At 41.5% G+C, this 18,503-nt stretch overlaps 1 protein-coding gene across 1 annotated transcript in view; it reads left to right on the top strand.

Annotated features, from left to right (window-relative positions):
* The window catches only part of vps13d (vacuolar protein sorting 13 homolog D), a 45,909-nt gene that overhangs the window by 18,756 nt on the left and 8,650 nt on the right, over positions 1-18,503 (top strand). The window contains exons 27-57 of the mRNA XM_058641935.1: positions 176-392; positions 789-960; positions 1,249-1,364; positions 1,626-1,850; positions 1,938-2,233; positions 2,729-2,862; positions 4,238-4,393; positions 4,542-4,734; positions 5,422-5,496; positions 5,584-5,784; positions 6,208-6,297; positions 7,247-7,387; positions 7,735-7,860; positions 8,532-8,606; positions 10,895-10,997; positions 11,758-11,910; positions 12,069-12,204; positions 12,321-12,368; positions 12,472-12,622; positions 12,911-13,127; positions 13,218-13,465; positions 13,556-13,747; positions 14,290-14,416; positions 14,515-14,657; positions 14,819-14,949; positions 15,032-15,207; positions 15,671-15,794; positions 16,704-16,939; positions 17,036-17,138; positions 17,509-17,666; positions 18,137-18,245. Of these exons, the coding sequence (XP_058497918.1) occupies positions 176-392; positions 789-960; positions 1,249-1,364; positions 1,626-1,850; positions 1,938-2,233; positions 2,729-2,862; positions 4,238-4,393; positions 4,542-4,734; positions 5,422-5,496; positions 5,584-5,784; positions 6,208-6,297; positions 7,247-7,387; positions 7,735-7,860; positions 8,532-8,606; positions 10,895-10,997; positions 11,758-11,910; positions 12,069-12,204; positions 12,321-12,368; positions 12,472-12,622; positions 12,911-13,127; positions 13,218-13,465; positions 13,556-13,747; positions 14,290-14,416; positions 14,515-14,657; positions 14,819-14,949; positions 15,032-15,207; positions 15,671-15,794; positions 16,704-16,939; positions 17,036-17,138; positions 17,509-17,666; positions 18,137-18,245 (4,772 nt within the window). The remainder of the gene's footprint in view (positions 1-175; positions 393-788; positions 961-1,248; positions 1,365-1,625; positions 1,851-1,937; positions 2,234-2,728; positions 2,863-4,237; positions 4,394-4,541; positions 4,735-5,421; positions 5,497-5,583; positions 5,785-6,207; positions 6,298-7,246; positions 7,388-7,734; positions 7,861-8,531; positions 8,607-10,894; positions 10,998-11,757; positions 11,911-12,068; positions 12,205-12,320; positions 12,369-12,471; positions 12,623-12,910; positions 13,128-13,217; positions 13,466-13,555; positions 13,748-14,289; positions 14,417-14,514; positions 14,658-14,818; positions 14,950-15,031; positions 15,208-15,670; positions 15,795-16,703; positions 16,940-17,035; positions 17,139-17,508; positions 17,667-18,136; positions 18,246-18,503) is intronic.

Genomic DNA, 18,503 nt, shown 5'->3' with positions numbered 1-18,503 from the left:
AGAGTGATTCACAGCGAGACCATGAAAGTTTGAAATAACTTAAATAAACTCGATACAAATTGCTGTACAAATAATTAATATTCTGTTCCGTTAATAACCAGAACCTTGTGCCGATCTTTTCTTTCTCCACTGTGCACTCCAGTAAAAAGAAATTGCTGTTTTCTTCTCTCATTAGAGGACCACGTGTGCCTTTTGGACTGCATTTCACTCGACTTACAGGAGATGGATGTCTTCGCGGCCGAGCGTCTGCCCTCTCAGCCTCAAGACTGTGCCAGTAAACCTCCTGACATCTCTGACCTCATCTTCCCTTCGTACTCTGTCCGTCGCACCGGGGAGAACCTGCTGAAGGAACGCTGCCGCCTCAAGCTGAAATTGGAACGGAACCTGGACAAGTATGTCTTCCTTTTTTATTATTCTATTGAAAGTTAAAGTTATTATCATGATCAGGCAGATTTATTCCCAGTAAGATAAATTGCTCTCTCACCATTCAAAGAACAATATGTGTTGCATGAGAGAAAGTGCCCAACTTATCAATTTTCTCCTGTCTTCTAAAAAGCATTCTGTTTAACTGTATTCCTAGAAACAAAGCTTTACCAGAATGTAGTTTTCTTGTTTTTGTCCCTTCACACAATGTTACTTCCTGTGCAAACACAGTACACATCACTGTTAGGAAAAGTGGGTTCCATTCGACTAAAAACAAAAAGAGAAGAAGACTCTCTTTCTCACAGAATATAGAATATAACATGTGTGAGTGCAGCACCATACTCAGCCCTCATTCTTGTGTGCAGGGAGATGTGCCACGCAGTACCGGACATGTCCATACACGGCAGCCTGTCGTCAGTCCACTGCTGTCTGGACCTGGAGCACTACCAGCTGATCAGAGGGCTGCTGGAGAACAACTTGGGCGAACCAGTGGAAGAATTCCTCCGACCATACAATCTGCTGGACCCCAGCATCTATGTAAGAAAGCACGTACACTGTGTCAAACTCTGTAAACATAATGTCTTGGATAATGAATAAATAAATATGAGTAACTGTGAGACCTCTAGTGGTGAATACCTGCACAACATTATTAACTTTTTGTTTTCAAATGCCAAAACTGTGTCAGAATTGCAGTAACTGCAGTATCAGCAGTTTTCAATTTTCTGTTAAAACCAAACTGCAGAAATTGCTAAATTTTCAGATTAATTAATATATTGTGTCCATATTTTTTCCTCAATTACATAAACGTGTCATATCTCTATTCAGACTGTGCTGAGTGGTGATGTCTACACTACCCTGTCCTTCCTTGTGGACATGATGGACGTCAGCCTGGAGCTCTTTGACAGGCCCAAACCAACGGAACACAAATGCTCATTGGCGAGGTGAGCCTCCATGGACTGCACCTATGCATTTCTTTTGACAGTTGTTCAACCTATACTCTTCATGCATGTGGGTTAGCTGTTGGCCAGAGTAATGTTCCTCACAGCTCACTGTTAGTTCATCTTAAACCTTTACTCGTCTTTTCATTGATTGAATAACTATGTTACGTCATAGTTGAGCATTTAAGAGACACATTTTTACAGTGAAGTGACAGAAAAGTTGTATTTCTCCTGTAATTCTTCTTATATGTTCTCCTTGCAAAGGTTTGACTTCATGAAATCCAAGTTACTCTTTGAGAGTTTCTCCAATGGATCCAAGTCTGTCAACTTGGTGTCTCACTCCCTGCTGGCATATGATACTCGCTACACCGGACTGAATAAAAGAACGGCTCGAGCCGATGGGGCAAAGCACAACGTCTATGACTGCATCCTCCAGCCTTCAAAAACAGGCACTAACCGGGCGACACTGCAGCTGGAACTCCATTACAGGTATCACTGGATTCATTTCATGTGTCAATGCAGAGAAATTGAGTGTTAAAATGTCACATAGTTAAGAGCTGGTTCATCTTCTTGCAGGTCCACACGCGACGCTTCCTGCTTCACGGTGGTCCTCAACAACCTGAGGGTCTTTCTCATCTTCGACTGGCTCCAGCTGGTGCGAGACTTCCTGCGGATGCCAGCCGAGAAAGTGACGGTCGACGCCGAAGGTCGTCAGCGTTGGCCCAGTAACACCAGCACTGACTTAGGCACCTCTGCCATCTGCACCACTGGGGCCGTCATGCCAAAGACTGTCAAGAGTGGCGTCGTCACAAAGAGGTCCACAGTGCAGGTCACCCAGGAACACTGTCTGGAGGTCAAGATCAACGTCACAGGTCAGAGGAAGATAATTGTTCTCTAAGAAGATTGAATAACTGTTCATTAACAGAATAAATTATGCATTTTAGGTCGATGAGAAAGGCTAAATCCCACTCCGGGTATTAAACATGTACTGTATAATTACACCATCCATTTATCCAAAAAATGGATAAATGGATATTTAACAAAAATACTTCAAATTAATTATGATTGTGATATAGATTGAGCTCTTGCTATATTGCTCAAGAAAGAAAATTGTGTTTTGATTATTGTTGTTATGGAATTATTGCCTAGCCTCACTCCCCACTGTTCCTCATTAAAATCAGCAGGTTTCTGTCTCTTTTCTCTTTGAGAATTACTGTATTAATTACTGTTAACTACTGATGACATTTCTCTGGGCTGTTGGCAGACCATATTCAACTCTTTGTGTGAACTTGTAAATCTTGGAATTTGAAATGTAAATAATCTTACCTGTGTATATGAAATGTTTGCAATGTCCTTTTGGTCTCCAGGCACAGAGTTCGTGGTTGTGGAAGACTCATCCTGTCCAGACACACATGCCATCATTCTGAAAGGCACCACTGTCCTCACCTACAAGCCTCGTCTGTTGGACAGACCCTTCTCTGGCAGCCTCGCAGGAATAGAGGTGCGGTCTCCCGCTGTCATAGCAACAGACCACGGTTAAACATTGCTGCTGAAGCCACTAAGTCACTGCTCATATTCACCAGATTCTACAGATCACAAGATCCCCAGTCTCAGTCAATCTGCTACTTGTTTACATAAATCCAATCCAGTCCGACTTTATTTATAAAGCACTTTAAAAACAACAACAGCTGAAACAAAGTGCTATACATCAGAGATAGAAAAAACAAACACAATATAAGAACATAAGACCTAATAGACCTAAGAACAAACAATAAAACATACAATAAAACTATAAAGGGCCGAAAGCCAAAGAGTAAAAATGGGTTTTAAGATGCAGTTTAAAAGTTGACAGTGAAGGGGCGTGTCTAACATGCAGAGGAAGATTGTTCCACAATCTCGGCACAGCAACAGAAAAAGCTCTGTCCCCTCTGAGCTTCAGTCTGGGTATCCGTAGGAGCAGCTGATCAGCTGACCTCAGAGACCGGGCAGGAGTGTAAGGATGAAGCAGCTCAGAGGATTTAAAAACAAATAAAATAATTTATTTGTTTTTAATAAATAATAAATTGTGCAGCCAGTAGAGTTTTTAATAAACTCCAGCCAGTGGAGTTTTTAATAAACTTTATTAAAAACAATTAGTTTTAGTTTTTAAAATTAGTGAGGCTAAAATATGTGTTGTGTGTTCCCTCTTATGTGCTCCAGTTAAAAGACTTGCAGCAGTGTTTTGGAAGTGCTGGAAACTGGTGAGGGGGACAGCTGACTGACTCCAAAATAAAGTGCATTGCAGTAATCCAGGCGAGACGTAATAAACGCATGGATTACTGTCTCAAATTGCTGTTTTGAAAGGATATGCTTATAACCTTCGTTGGCTTTCTTAAATGAAAAAAAGCTGAACTTCACTACTCCACCAATTTGACGGTCCAATTCAATGTCACTGTCCTGTCATTTTAAAACCCAGATTTGTGACTGTAGGCTTAACATGTGGTGCCAAAGGGCCCAGGTCAACAGGAAGGGACTCACACGAGCCATTGGGTCATAAAGATATAATAATATATACTAAAACTGCTCCTTCTATAGCTATATTGCTTACAGACTTGCACTGACCCCTAATATCCATGAGATTGTCCAGAAGGGTTCTAAGTGAAAGCTCTTGTCCAAGGTTCTAGGCTCCACCCCTCACCTGGGTGTTGTGGACATTCTCCTGCTGTTGTGAACATCTCTGACCTAATCTCTCACTGTGTTTTTCATGCAAGAGTGGAAAACTCTGGACCCAAGTCTCCAGCCGTTTTCTGGAGTTCATGTCTGAAAGCAGTCTATTGTTGCTACACAGGAAACTCTTAAGTGAGCTGCATCACTAATTCATGTCTTTTCAATCGCAGGTGTTCTCTTGTCGGCTTGGCAGTGAACAGGAGACGGCACTGTCCATCATTGACCCTGTCAACATTCAGGTGGAGTTGTGTGGGAGTCCCACATACCAGAGTAGCTCAGGTCTACTGGATGCTTTCAATGTGGAGGACATCCCGCCACTGCTGGAGGTAAGGAGTTAGCAATTAGCCAAAAGGTTCATTGTAGAGGGTCACTGCACGTTTTATTGTGGAAGTAAAGGGAAAAAAAACAAATGATGATGATGTAATATTTTTTATATGGTGTCTAATGATATGACATGTGCTTATTCTCTGTCAGATTCAGTTTCCTGCTCTCGACATCCGCCTGTCCTACAACGACATTCAGCTCTTCTTGGCCATCGCCAAATCCATCCCTACTGCCAGCACAACACTACCACCCAATTCTGACGAGACGTCAAAGACGGCCCTCAGCAGTGACTCTGCTGCCACGGCCAAAGACAGCTTCAAGCAAAAGACTGAGGCTCTCATAGGTTTGTCACCAGTCTTTAGATTTGAGCAACTGGATGAGTATTTATTTTTTTCATTTTCATTTTTGGTTGGTTTGTGTAGTTTTAGTTCCTCCTGTATGGCCTCACAGTATCCTTGTATTTCCCATTAAATATCAGCTGTGGTGAACAGTTTCTATCAAAGGGCCTGAGTACTGAAGATACAAGTAAAAGGGATTTATTTGGTTGTCAGAACAACAATAAAGTAGCAAATCCACAGGTTAGTAGTAGGTAGAGTTTCCACATTTTTGATACCTTTTCCACATTTTCCCTCGGTATACAGTATTAGCTTCCTAAACATTTACACTTTTAGTAATGCATTATTATTTCGAGACAAGCTAATTTTTAATACCAGCAGGGATTTTATTTACTGCTTTTCACTTCAGTCAACACAAATTTAATTTGTCCAGTGGTCCCCACTCTATAGCGTACACTATAGATAGATGGATAGATAGATAGGTGGATAGATAGATAGATGGTCTAGCTAGCTAGCCAGCTAGCTAGATAGTAAGCTGGCTAGCTAAATACTTAGTCAGCTAGCTAGATACTTCACTAACTGCTAGACAGACAGACAGACAGACAGACAGACTATATACTATATACAATAAGTTATTACTATTATTTGTCTTTAGTGGAGTTTTACTAAAGTTGCTAATTTTTTTTGCTCCACAGAGGGCCAACTCACACGCTTACAAGACCTGGGCTTCAGGAAAGAGGACTGCAAAAGAGCTTTGATCCTCTGTAAAGGTGAGTGAGGCCTTAAACACCCTACAGAGTCTAAATTACGATGAAATTATGAAAAGTTCTGTAAAAACAGCGTAATGCGCTCCTCAGGCCAGCTGGATCAGGCAGCCACTTGGCTCCTGGAGAACGCTGAGAGCATGGCGGGTCGTCCCAGAGCCAGGTCGGACTCTGGCTCCAGCAGCCACTCTGCTCCTCTGTCTGGGGTGGAGGTGAAGGCTGAGAGTGTCTGTATCTGTTTCATCGATGACTGTCTGGACTGTGACATACCATTGGCTGAGTTCACCTTTTCTAGTAGGTCTTTCCTATCCAACATTCGCTATGACTGTTTGATGAAAGCTGTTTTTAGTGCGATTATTGCAGTTTGTTGATTGGTGTTTGTTGTTGCCTTCTGTCTCTGTAAACATGCAGTAGTCTTGTGACTATTATAATAATATGGTAACACTTAATGATGAGGGTACATTATTCAGCATTAGTAAATGCTGTGATAAACATTTACTAACTATTAATTGAAGTTTTAACAAATCATTTATTTATGTTATTTATGTATCATGCATTATTCAAGGGTTTATAAAGTGACTGGTAACATCAGTTAACACAGTTATGACTGTTAGATGTTTACGGGAGTGCTGAATAAGCAGTAGTTGTACACTCGGGTACAAAAGTGCCGCAGTTTTTGAGCCTGTGATTGATTATCTTTCTGTCTCTTTATTACAGGGCTTTATGTGCTGCAGCGCATCGGCTCCACACAGGAGGGCAAAGCCAGCTTCATTCTATCTGGAGACTACTACAACAGGGAGTTGTCCGGTAATACGATTTACGTTTGTGATGATATTTTGTGTAATATTTAAGTTTTTTGTACACACTTGTACAGGCGAGCATTTACAACAGCATAAAAAAACACAGTGGGAGGTAAACATGCACGACATACAACGCCACTTAACCTAAATAAAATGCCATTTCATTCATTAAAAACATCTACAGGAGAAGGTAGACTCGTGTCCTGATTGTTTTTTTTTGTAGGCCGTGTTGGGAAAAACTCTTCCCATAATTGCAGTTACCTATGAAGAATCTTCATAAAATGAATGTTGTTTGATGTTGCAGAGCAGCACAACATGTTGCTTTATTCATAAATCAAATGCGCAATAAGGGGACATTTGAAGGTCACAAAAAAAACACATTTCTTATTTGTGCTCTACCTCGTGTTGTAAACACTATGATGCAACAGTATCGGCATAAATGAATGACTCGCAGGATTAAGTTAAGTTTTGCAGATTAATTGTCCTTCCTGATGCCTTCGTTGATTGGATTTAATGACCTGAGGCCGAAGCTTTTGATAAAGTGCGAACAGATACTGTATTGTCAGAATATAATTAGCCCGTTATAAATAGTTGCGGAATGATGTCATCAAACACTCTGTAACACAAAATGTGATTCAAATGGACTTCACTTCTCCACATGATGTTGAACAGGAAGTTTGATACTGGTGTGTGCAGGTTGTGCTGGTCAATATGTGTGTGTGTGTGTTCGTCTCCTCCACTGGACACGACTCCAACATCTTAAAGCAGATAATGACGCAGAATTTGACATGATTTGAAGCCTAATTTTAAAAACACGTGACAACTTTTTAGAATCATTCAAAGTTAGCATGGTGGTGGGACTGTAATCAAGCTTATACTGGCTTTAGTTTCAGCTTGTTCTTTGAGAAGATCTTTTATTATGGTTAAATGAATAATGGACTCTGTGTATGTGTCAGGCTGGGAGCCCTTCATCGAGCCTTGGCCCTGCTCCCTGGCGTGGCAGCAGCAGGCCGCCGGTCGCCTCCACCCTCCACGACTCAAGATGGCGATTCGAGCCAAGCAGAGACTGGATATCAATATCACCTCTGTTCTGTTGGGTGAGTCATGGCTGGAACAAGCTCACACGCAATATTGATAACTTGACTCTTGAGAGTTTGCTGAGCTCATGCCGAAGTCATTAGAGCCTCAACAATCTAGAAATCTCTCTCTCTCTTGATCTGAGACATCCTGACCTTTTCAAGCACTTATTTTGGGAATATTTGAACATATTTAGATAAGACTACATTTGACTTTCCCACACCTGGAAAATTCTTCCATAATTCACAAAGCTTAATTGTCCACAAACCGAAAATGTTACATTCCTGTTATGATCGAATCACTCTGTGTGACTTAAATGTACAACAAAAAATAAAGGCTTGAACATGTCTTTATATCATCCATTCAGAACAATACAACACCACCAAGAGCTCCTGGATCGCTGACTACTGTCGTGAAGAGGAACAGAGCCCTCAGTCTTCACCCATGATGCCCTGGATGGGATCCTCAGTCGACCCACCCAGCCTCGGACAGAGTGAGTTTTAGGCTACCCACTGAACCTCAAATGAACCACTGGGTATACGTGTGTGAGTGTGCGTTAATTTGTAGGACGTTTAATTTCTACATTATCTGTTAGTGTTTCAATTGTTTAAAATACCAGCACTGACGACTGAAATTAGAGATTAGATCAGCGTCAGAGAGAATTAAAACAGATCCATTTGTTGTTAGATAAAATTCAGATCAGTTGAAAAACAGAATAAAAATAAGTTATTTTAGGACTAGTAAGGCTATCCTGTCTGTTTGCATTCATCCCGGGAGAAACTTGGTTGATGGGCTACTCCGTTCTGAGTCGTAGAAGTTTTAGTTGTTTATCTCATTCATAATGCTTTGCTCGATATTAATAAAATGATGTTTGCTAACGATGACAATGAAATTGCATCGGCCAAATCAACAAACCACGAAATCCACAAAACTCATCAACCAAGATCCTCTGGTCGTCTAACTCAGTAGGAAGTAACTGGACTTGTTATGCTGAGCAAAAATGAGATCATTTGGAGTGATGAGCATGATTTGCACTGTTCCTAAAGGTAGTGTGATGAATTGCCGACGCGGGGAAGTGAATGAGGATGATGAACGTCTAACCCTGTTGTGTGTGTTCCCTCTGCATGTGTCTCTGTTGTGTTCCCTCTGTCTCTCTGACATCAGGTGCTCCTCTTGCTCACCTTAGAACTAGGAGCACAGCCAGCTTGACCTGCCTCGAGCAGCACGGTCACTCCAGAGGTACAGTTCGGAGTTTAGTCGCTCAGTCAGAGTAACGCAGCTCTGATTCAGTCATCATTAATAAGTGTTCCCCACAAACTGCAATGTAATGTGAGGCAAAATAGATTGGTAGTAAGTTACTATTGTCTTTTTATGGAGCATGATCATCAACTAACAGACAGGAATTAAACCTAAAATAATATTTTTGTACAGTATATCAGTCATATAATATATCTGTAATTATATTTGGAACAATTATAAAAGTTGCGGAGTAAAAACAAAATGCATGAAGCTGATTTAAAAGATGAAAATGAAATCCAGATAAGTGTGCAAACATTGCTGCTCATCAGTAACGGGCAAACATTGACTGGCATGAAGACTTTTAATCATTTAATGTTAATGAGTCTGTTAAAATGACAAACTCACATTTGTGTTGGAGTAACTCATGCCCCTCAGCCTCAGGAACACACATGGCTGAAGAAGCTCGAACATTATACATCATAAAAAAAGATTTCTCTTGTGTGTGTATCTTTGTGTGTTTGAGAGAGAGAGAGAGAGATGATTAGTGAATCCTGATATTCTGTATACTTCTACAGTGCAAACTGTTTGCACTTGTAAAAATGATCATTATGTTATTAATACTTTCTTAATGTGTCATCTAAAAATGAATACTACATTAGAAATGTAGGTCCTTACCTCTAACATACGTACGGTGTAAGATTCGGCTGCATCTGGACCATCATTTCACAACAAACAGTTCTAGTTAATTTGAGCCTAACCGTTATAAAGTGAAGAAGAAGCCTCCTGTTGTTAGAACATATACATGCTCACAGCAGGAATCCTGTTGAGCCACTGAATACAATTAAATCTGCTACACAACTTAATGAAGACTGATAAATGTTGCCGGTTTGAGTAGCAACAACCATGATGATGTCTCCGCTAAGTGTGTCTTGTCTGTCCTTTGTCTTCCTTTGAATTTTTTGCCTGAGCAGCATGGACTTTGTTATTTATTTTGTTCTCACTGCATGTCCAGCACTTGTGAATGCTGATGGACAAAACCCTTGACATGATACCACAGAACTTCCGTGGTTTCAGTAAATGGTTACCAAAGACAGGGCCCCAGACCCACACATTGGTCACGGGAGATTTCGCTTGGGTCCCGCAAGCATTTTCCCAACTTTTAACTTAACAATTATGTGTACATGTCTTAAATAACATGCATGAAATTAATCTCTTGGTGGAAATTGTAAGAGGAAAAACGTATTATTCGGTCTTTAAATTAGCAACTCACATTGCTATGCACAGACCTAACAACTCAGTATAGACCAGCTGAAACTGGCCTCTGTGTAACCCACTGTTCCTCATTAAATCTTTGTTGAACCTCACTTCACTGAGGCAAAGGACCGATTACACTACTATACAGTCTCCCCCAAGGTCGACTTGAAGTATGAGCAGTGGAAGGCGCCAGGCTTCTTAACCTGACACCTCTCCTCCTCCTCTCCTCCAAACCAAAGATATACCTTAACTCTGAGATTCACTGTTAACATCTCGTTGTTCATGTTAGGCATTGTCTCAGTTCTCCTCGGATCTGAGCTGTATTCAATAACTAATTTCAACTGAACTCATCACTGACTCCAGAAACTCCATCCCTGGTCGTCTCACCCGATGATGAAAAGCTCCAGAACAGTGATTTGTGTCATCATAGTTGGCCATCTTTAAAAAAGTGGATCCCCATATAGTAGAACGTTTTTGAAACACTGGCCTAGAGTAGGAAATGGTGGACATGTTTGTTTATTTATACCATTCTGCACTTTTGTTTATAATTTGACTTTTGCTTATTCATTTTTGCTGATATGAAAAGATCATTTTATTTCTGTGGTGTTTTGTGAAAACAGTTACAGGATACAGTTCTACAATAGTGTATATACAAAAATGTGTGCTCATTGTGTGGTTCATTTCACTTTTTGTGAACAAAGTCACGTTTGGGTGCTTGTAATTCATAGTTCATGCTGCAATATATGTCCATCTGTTTACTGTGCACTACCCGAGTGATCACTTTATTAGGAACATTGATATTCATACATTATGTGTTCCGCCAGTCATATGGCAGCTATGAGGACTTTTTTCTGGAGTGTGGGTCAGGCAAACCGCTCATCTTTAAAAAGAAAAAATCTTTTCATATTTTATTGCATAGCCTTTTTTCGTTCACTTTTCTGTTTCTAATCTCAGAGCCCATGCTGAGATTAATAGCTGTGCATGTTAGCTTTGTGTCATGTTTCTGATCTGGTTTTCATTTCTGTCTGCAGCAGATGTGAAGCTGTCCAAGCGGAGGCAGCCGTTCGTCCCGTATGCTCTGCGCAACCACACAGGATGTACCATGTGGTTTGCTACTCTGACTACAACCCCCACAAGGTAACTGTAACCACGTAATGCACTGTAATGTGGCGGTACAGTGTATTTTTGGAGATATGAACAGACACCTAGGCTCTCAAGCAATCTATTCAGTCTGGTATTAACATAGCAGTTATAAATAAGTAAAAGTAAGTGATTAAGAGGTATAATACACCACATTATTAATGAGGTATAATACAGATACAGACTATCTCTCCAGTGTTTTTGTAACCTGGATAGGTAAGGAAAGAAGCTTTTCTTTTGGGCCAGTTGAAGCCTCTATGATTTTCAGATTTTTCCAGATGAGGCTTAAAACTGTACATCACATTCCTCACAATTATTCAGATCCAGAGTCAGGTGTGAATGCACTCAAGTGCGTCCTGAGCTCATCTTCAGATCTGGCAACAAAAACCACACTGGGAGGTCGACTGGGTCGACGCATGTGGCCACAGGCTTACGTCTGTTAACACCTCCTCAGCTGATGTACTCTGACAGTTACTCTGACAGCTTCACAATGAACTGAAGTACTTTCAAATTCACGGGGCCAATGCGTTGATTCATTTGTAACTGTTAAACACATCATTTCCTTTTCTTAATACTGCTACTTAGTTTGTGCTGCAGCTGCATCCATAGTGCGCTGATTTTTTTTTCTCTCTCTCAGTGTAAAATCAGATCTTACTTGAATGCCTTCAGTTTTAAGGCAGTGGTCAGCAACTGACCGATGAAAATATGATGATTTCTTGCTGACCCCTGTGTCAAGATAATCACTTGTTCTCCACAGAGTGGCGTTGTCACACAGCAGTAGTGCAGACTCCATCTCAGAGGTCCACGGTCCAGGAACTGATGACACTCACAATGTGAGTCAGTGGAGGGAGGTGCAGCCTGGAGAGGAGATTCCCTTTGAGTTTGAAGCCAGAGAGAAACTTCGCCACCGGTACAGCTCTTGATTTCAAAGTCAATCCAGTGTTTGGACTGTTTACTGTTAAATTACTGTTAAGTATAGTGTAAGTGGTGGGCGATATTTTAATATACAGTCTTGTCAGTCATGTCGTACTAATGTATGACTGATCTCTTGCTGTCACTGCGCTTCAGACACACCCACGAGCTGAAGCTTCACCAGCTGCTGGTTCGAGTGTGTGGATGGGAACAAGTCAAGCCAGTATCTGTGGACAAAGTGGGCGTTTTTTTCCGCTATGCAGCTCCAGATAGAAACAACTCTTCCAACACTGTAAGTTTGAAAACTCCAAACCAAGATTCACGTTGAGTTGAAATGAATTGTTCATTTGAAGTAGCTCAGACTTTGACTTTGTCAAGCATGTGATCTTTTCCTTCACTTTTCAACAGGTTGGCAGTCCTCTTAGCAGAACCAACATCATCCACCCACATGTTTATGTAAGTATGGCGAGTCTTGTTTTTGGATCAATTAGCAGTATATAGGTTTACTATATACATTGGTAACTTGCTGTTTTGTGTTTACGTGCGAATCACTTCTCAGTTTTCAGCTCTGCCTCCAGTCAGAGTCGTGTTCTCCATCACAATGGAGGGCAGTGCCCGGAAGGTCATCACTGTACGCTCTGCCCTCATGGTGAAGAATCGCCTGGATGTTCCAATGGAGGTCCGACTGGACAGTCCCTCTGCTCCCGACAGTAAGATACTGCTCCAATTTTGTTTACATCATGATTAATCTGCAATGTTATCCCAAAGTCAGAACAGTGCATCAACAAAAATGTAGGTTCCATTTTAAACGTGTCATAAAAATGTGATTGAACTTTGAGGAATAGATAAATAATTTGACTGCCCTACATTTTTAATGCAATTTAGTTATATTACGTGTATAACAAATGTTGTTTAATTATATAAAAATGTGCTGTAAATGATTGAATGAACATTCATATTGTTTCATTTTAATGAAGCCAGTGTCCCTGTGTATGTAGAACCAGTGGTGTTGCCGCCCATCCTGCCTGCTCAGGCCTTGGCAGTCCCCCTCCACCTGACATCCTGGCGGCTGCAGGCACGGCCCAAAGGTCTGGGCCTCTTCTTCTGCAAGGTTCCCATCCACTGGACCAGTGTGGAGCGGCACGGAGAAATCAGCAGCAGTAAGAGGGAGTGTCAATCGGCAGACTTCAGTGACAACCTCAAGCATAACTTCAGGTAAAAACAAGCTCTGAGAAATGTTTGTGGTTGTTGTCTTCCTGTCCGGTGGCACCACTTCTTTCATTCTGTATATTCTGTGTCTTACAGGTTTTGTGTGGTCATCAAAAAGGAGAACTACCCTGAGCAGCAGCCTGCCAAGACGGTCTCTGGCAGTACAAAGCAGATCTATCGACAACCAGGACACACCATCTACCTGCTGCCCACCATGATGCTGGCCAACCTGCTGCCGTGTGACCTCAACTTCTACATTAAGGGGACACCCATTAAAGGATCGCTGAAGCCAGGAAAAGAGGCTGTACTTCATGCAGCTGACACCTCACAGAACATGGAGCTAGGTCAGGAGGCTAGGTGACTCTCTAGCTGGACTTCATCTTCTGAACATCTTGTGTTATTCTCACCCTTGGTGTTAATGGTGTGTCCCTCAGGAGTCCTGCTGGAGAACTTCCCTGTGTGCAAAGAGCTGCTGATTCCTCCCGGGACTCAGAACTATGTTGTTCGCATGCGGCTGTATGACACCAACAGACGCCTGATGTGCCTCACCATTCGCATCATTCTGCGAGCACAGGGGGCGCTGAAGATCCTTATCTCTGCCCCCTATTGGCTCATCAACAAGACTGGTAATGCTGTCTTTATCTTTAGAGCTAATGGCCCTGTTAAAACCTGGTATTAACATCGGTCCGGGGAGGTCTGATGGCATGTGGACAGCTCTTAAGTACAGCTGTTTACACCTGGCATTAAACCACCTGTAACCACATGTGATTAGATCTGGTTCCCCACGCCTTGTATTCAAATATACACTAATGTCATGTCTTTTCATGAGAATAAAACTATGTTTTCAACTAATGTGACTGTACAGATGTGTCCCCAAAGAGTCCAAAGTGAACCAAAGCGCTAATTACGCTTTTGTAACATTATATAACTTAGTGTAAGCTCATCATTGGTATAGGTTCTAATGCATCCTAAGGATATATTATGTTCATGGAGGCTCAGGAATCTGTCCACATGCATCCTTAAACCACCTTTGATGAGGTTTTAGTAATCACATCTGACAAATTCAGGACAGGACAAAATGTGAATACTAGATTTGTATGATTTGAATCTTTAAAGTGCTGTACTCATGTACTCTGTTATCATTCCTAAAGCTGTTTGTCTCCTACAGGTCTGCCATTAATATTCCGGCAGGACAACGGCAAAGCTGACGCTGCAGGTCAGTTTGAGGAGCATGAATTGGCCCGAAGCCTCAGCCCATTACTCTTCTGCTACACAGACAAGGAGCAGCCTGCTATGTAAGTATGAGATCAGATTTAACTTTTACAGGCGACACAATTTACGGGACATCCCTGGCAAGTCATCTTTATTCATTTTTCCTTTCCTTTTGATCCAGGTGTACCATGAGGATCGGGAAAGGAATCCATACAGAAGGAGTTCCCGGCTGGTGTCAGGGCTTCTCCCTGGATGGAGGGAGTGGAGTCAGGGCAGTGAAGGTCATACAGCATGGTAACAGGCCTGGACTCATCTACAACATAGGCAAGTTTGCAGAATCACAATCAGTACAAAGGACACAGCATGAACTCAAAGACTGTCTGTCCATTAATATCTGATTAATGGATGCAGCATCAGCTCTAATCTCCATCCTCAGACAGCAGGGTTTAAACTCAAATAAATCTAATTGTGTCCGATCAATGCAGGAATCAGTGTGCGTAAAGGGAAAGGACGCTACAGGGACACTCACATAGTGACCTTTGCCCCACGCTACCTGCTGGACAACCGCTCTACGCACAAACTGGCCTTTGCTCAGAAAGAGTTTGCGAAAGGAAAGGTGAGGGTTTTACGTGCACTGTGGAGCTCAGTTGTTGCGTGTTGTTGAATAAATCAGTGATGAAGTTATTCATCTGTCCAAGGGTACGGTCAACCCCGAGGGTTACATATCCACCCTGCCAGGATCCAGCGTTGTCTTCCATTGGCCGCGCAATGACTACGACCAGCTTTTGTGTGTGCGCCGCATGGATACCCCCAACTGTACATGGTCCGGAGGCTTTGAGGTCAACAAACCAAAGTCCTTCCATGTCAACATGAGGTGAGCTACTGTACAACGATTACACTTAAGTTTGGGCTGATAGTCGATGTGGAGTCAATGTGGATGGTTGTTTGTCTCTGTGTGACCCTATGATGGACTGGCGATATGTCCAAGGTGCACCCCGATTTTGAGACCAGTGTCAGACTGATACGAAGTATCATATCGGCTCATCCCTAATCTCTTTCATTAGGAGAAAATACTGTATATTTATACTTGTCTGTTTTTATTCTGATATAGTTAACACATAGCAAATAGATCATTTCACCAGTTTATCACTGTCTATTATGTATTGTTCACCTTTTGTTTTTGTTTTGGTGCTTCAGGCTAGAAATATTATTTACAGTAAATCATGAATGTGTCCTCTATGTTGTGCTATTGACACCTAATAGGGCATTTTTCCCTATGAGTCAAGTATTTGAGGTATTTAAATACACAGAAGGTTGACTCTCTTGGTTTTGAACAGGGACACACTTGGGAAGTGTTTCTTCCTGCGGGCAGAGATCACCCTGAAGGGAGCCACCTATCAGGTCTCCTTTACTGACACTGACCAGCTGCCTCCACCCTTTCGCATCGACAATGTCTCTGAGGTGAGCCACAATGGAAAATCTGAGTCATTTTGGACTTCCTGATTCCGCTCATGATAGTCTGGGACATACAGTATGCACTTCTGATGTAGCGTGAAAGTGATCTTCACTTTCAGATGGCACCTTATCAAAGACATTCTTTATCTTTCACTCTGATGCACACAGGAAAGTAGGTGTCACAGAAGCAGTAATGAGTTTGTTATTAGTTGTGAAGGATTAAACCAGACAGCTTGGTAACACTTTATTTTGATAGTCCATTGTTGACTCTCTATTATTAATCAACATGTATTCAGTATAAGTATAACAACATAATCAGTTGACACTTATTCAACTGTTAAGTGGCATCTAATTAAGTCATTGCCAGTTGAATATAAGTTGTGATTCCTGTGCTTATTAACCACCATTTAACTACTTCTCTGTAGAATGTGTCTGCGTCTTATTAGTTGATTTACTAACGGGATCATATCAACATATGATCACAATTATGACAAATTCTTTGTTGATTATCATTGTTAAAATCAAATTATAGATTTGTTGACAATTAGTTGCGTATCTGTTGTCAGGCAACTATCCTGTAGTTACCATAACAACTACTATTACCAGGGAAACTACACTTGCATCAGTAAACATGTGTCAGGAGCATGTAATTAAAGTAAAAACAGTTGAGAACAGTACAACAATAAGTGTTAACTGACATGATTGACATAATATCTGTTATTGACATGATACTGAGAAACCTGTTTACTAGTGGCGAGTCAGCAATGGACGATCAGAATGAAGTGATACCGACCGCTTATGTTCAACAGTCTACTGTTACACCTGCACACATCTGTCAAATTACTGTGTGAAGCAACCGTGGGTATTTATTTGCATATCAGTCAATGTATAGACACATATGTTTGGACCCTCCAGGTGCCGATCCAGTTCTGGCAGCACGGTGTGGCTGATATGCGACTGCGCACTGAAGTGAAGGCCGGCTCAGAGCTGGACTACGCCTGTGATGAGCCCACACTGCCTCCCTACCTCACTCTGACTGTGAAGGGAGCCGGATCCTCAGATGTCACAGCCGACATGAACTACTTCAGAGAATACAACAAACTCTACTATGAGAACTTCATCTACATCGCCGCCACACACACTTTCACACAGTATGTCAGGACTTTCCCATTTTATGTTATATAATATTTTGTCTCATAAGAACATTCCTTTCATGAGGGTAAACATTGTTATTCTATTTTTTGCAGGAATACTGAGAAAAGACCTGTTGGGAATAAGCGCCCGGTGAGCCGTGCTGAACTCGTACTTGATGTGGACACAAATACACTGAGGGTCATCCTGAAAAAGAAGGTAACGTTTTATCTATTAAAGGTGTCAAACAATTGCCTCTGGAGTGATAAATGTTGTTTGAAAAGCGTTGAAATACGATTGAATGCATGTTTAGAAGGTAAAAAGTAGGACTGTACTTCAAGTTTCCCAATCCACACTCACTCACTTACAATGTCTGATTTATATGATTGCATAGTAGTTATAAAGACATATCTGGCCATTGATCAGGCAAAATAAGACATAACTATGTCCTCAATATCTTGGGCTTCATTTTTGGTCGAATAAAATATAAAATAATTTGAAAAAAAATAATGTTGAAAACAATAATGAATGAAATAAAAAAAAGTCTAACAATGAAGATATAGTAACAAGTATGTTGACTTCTGTTTAGGAGCCAGGGAAGCGCTCCCAGTTGTGGAGGATGACTGGGTCTGGTATGCTGTGCCACGAAGGCTCATCTCCACCGCAGAGCAAACCCGCCCAGCCTCGACCACTGGACTCCTCTTTGGTGCTCGACATCGCCGGACTCGCAGCTGTCAGTGACAACAGGTTTGTACTGTGTGCAACAGTATTGTATCCAGGGCTGGTATCGCTGCTGATTTCCTGAACTGATTCCGATCCACAAGGTCCACAAATTTGTTACAGATTAATTTAGAGGTGTTTCAGTATCCATACCAATTTTCCTTGGCTCTGAAAGAGATTTTCACAAATCTATGCTGCAAATTGCATAAAACTTGTTAAGCTAAGCTGCCTTCAGACATGCACTGAAGTCCAAATATTCTTTAGAGATTGTCCAGAGAGGCTGTGGGAAAAGCTTTTCTGTTATGTTGACTTAGTAGTGAATAGTTTAGAATAGTTATAGTGTTCTATTTGTGCCTTCTTCCTTATTAGATCCCATCACAGAGGTGATGGAGGGATGGTGATGTAGTGTGCGATTGATTAGTTTTTAATCTGCTGTACTACATGACGGAACCCAATTTGGAAAGCAAATGTAAAAATGAAGCATCTGTCTCTCCCAGTTTTGAGCCTTTAATGCTGAGGAGGCCTGACTCCCGCCGCAGCACCACCCAGACTTGGTACTTCTGCTCCAGCATGTTGACCTGTGGCCTCCCACGGCTGGTCGTACAGGTAAAAACGCCTCCCTACAGTATACAATCTCTTCAGAAAGCATTGCAAATCCTTTGTGTTTTTATACATTTTATTGTTGATTAAAATGTAATCATATCAATTATTGCCTAAACTTGCCACTTTATTCCTCTACTCGACATTTAATTATCCACGATAACAATGTTAAAACACGTTTGTAGAAATCTGCCTTGGCTCCTGTTTTCTTAAATTAGTCTATATTAACTAGATCTTAAATACAGTAAGTGTAGAACAGCCAGG

Source organism: Solea solea, chromosome 11, assembly GCF_958295425.1.
Source record: "Solea solea chromosome 11, fSolSol10.1, whole genome shotgun sequence".
NCBI lineage: Eukaryota > Metazoa > Chordata > Actinopteri > Pleuronectiformes > Soleidae > Solea > Solea solea.
Note: the sequence above shows the minus strand (reverse complement) of the source record. Positions and strands in the feature narration are given on the sequence as shown.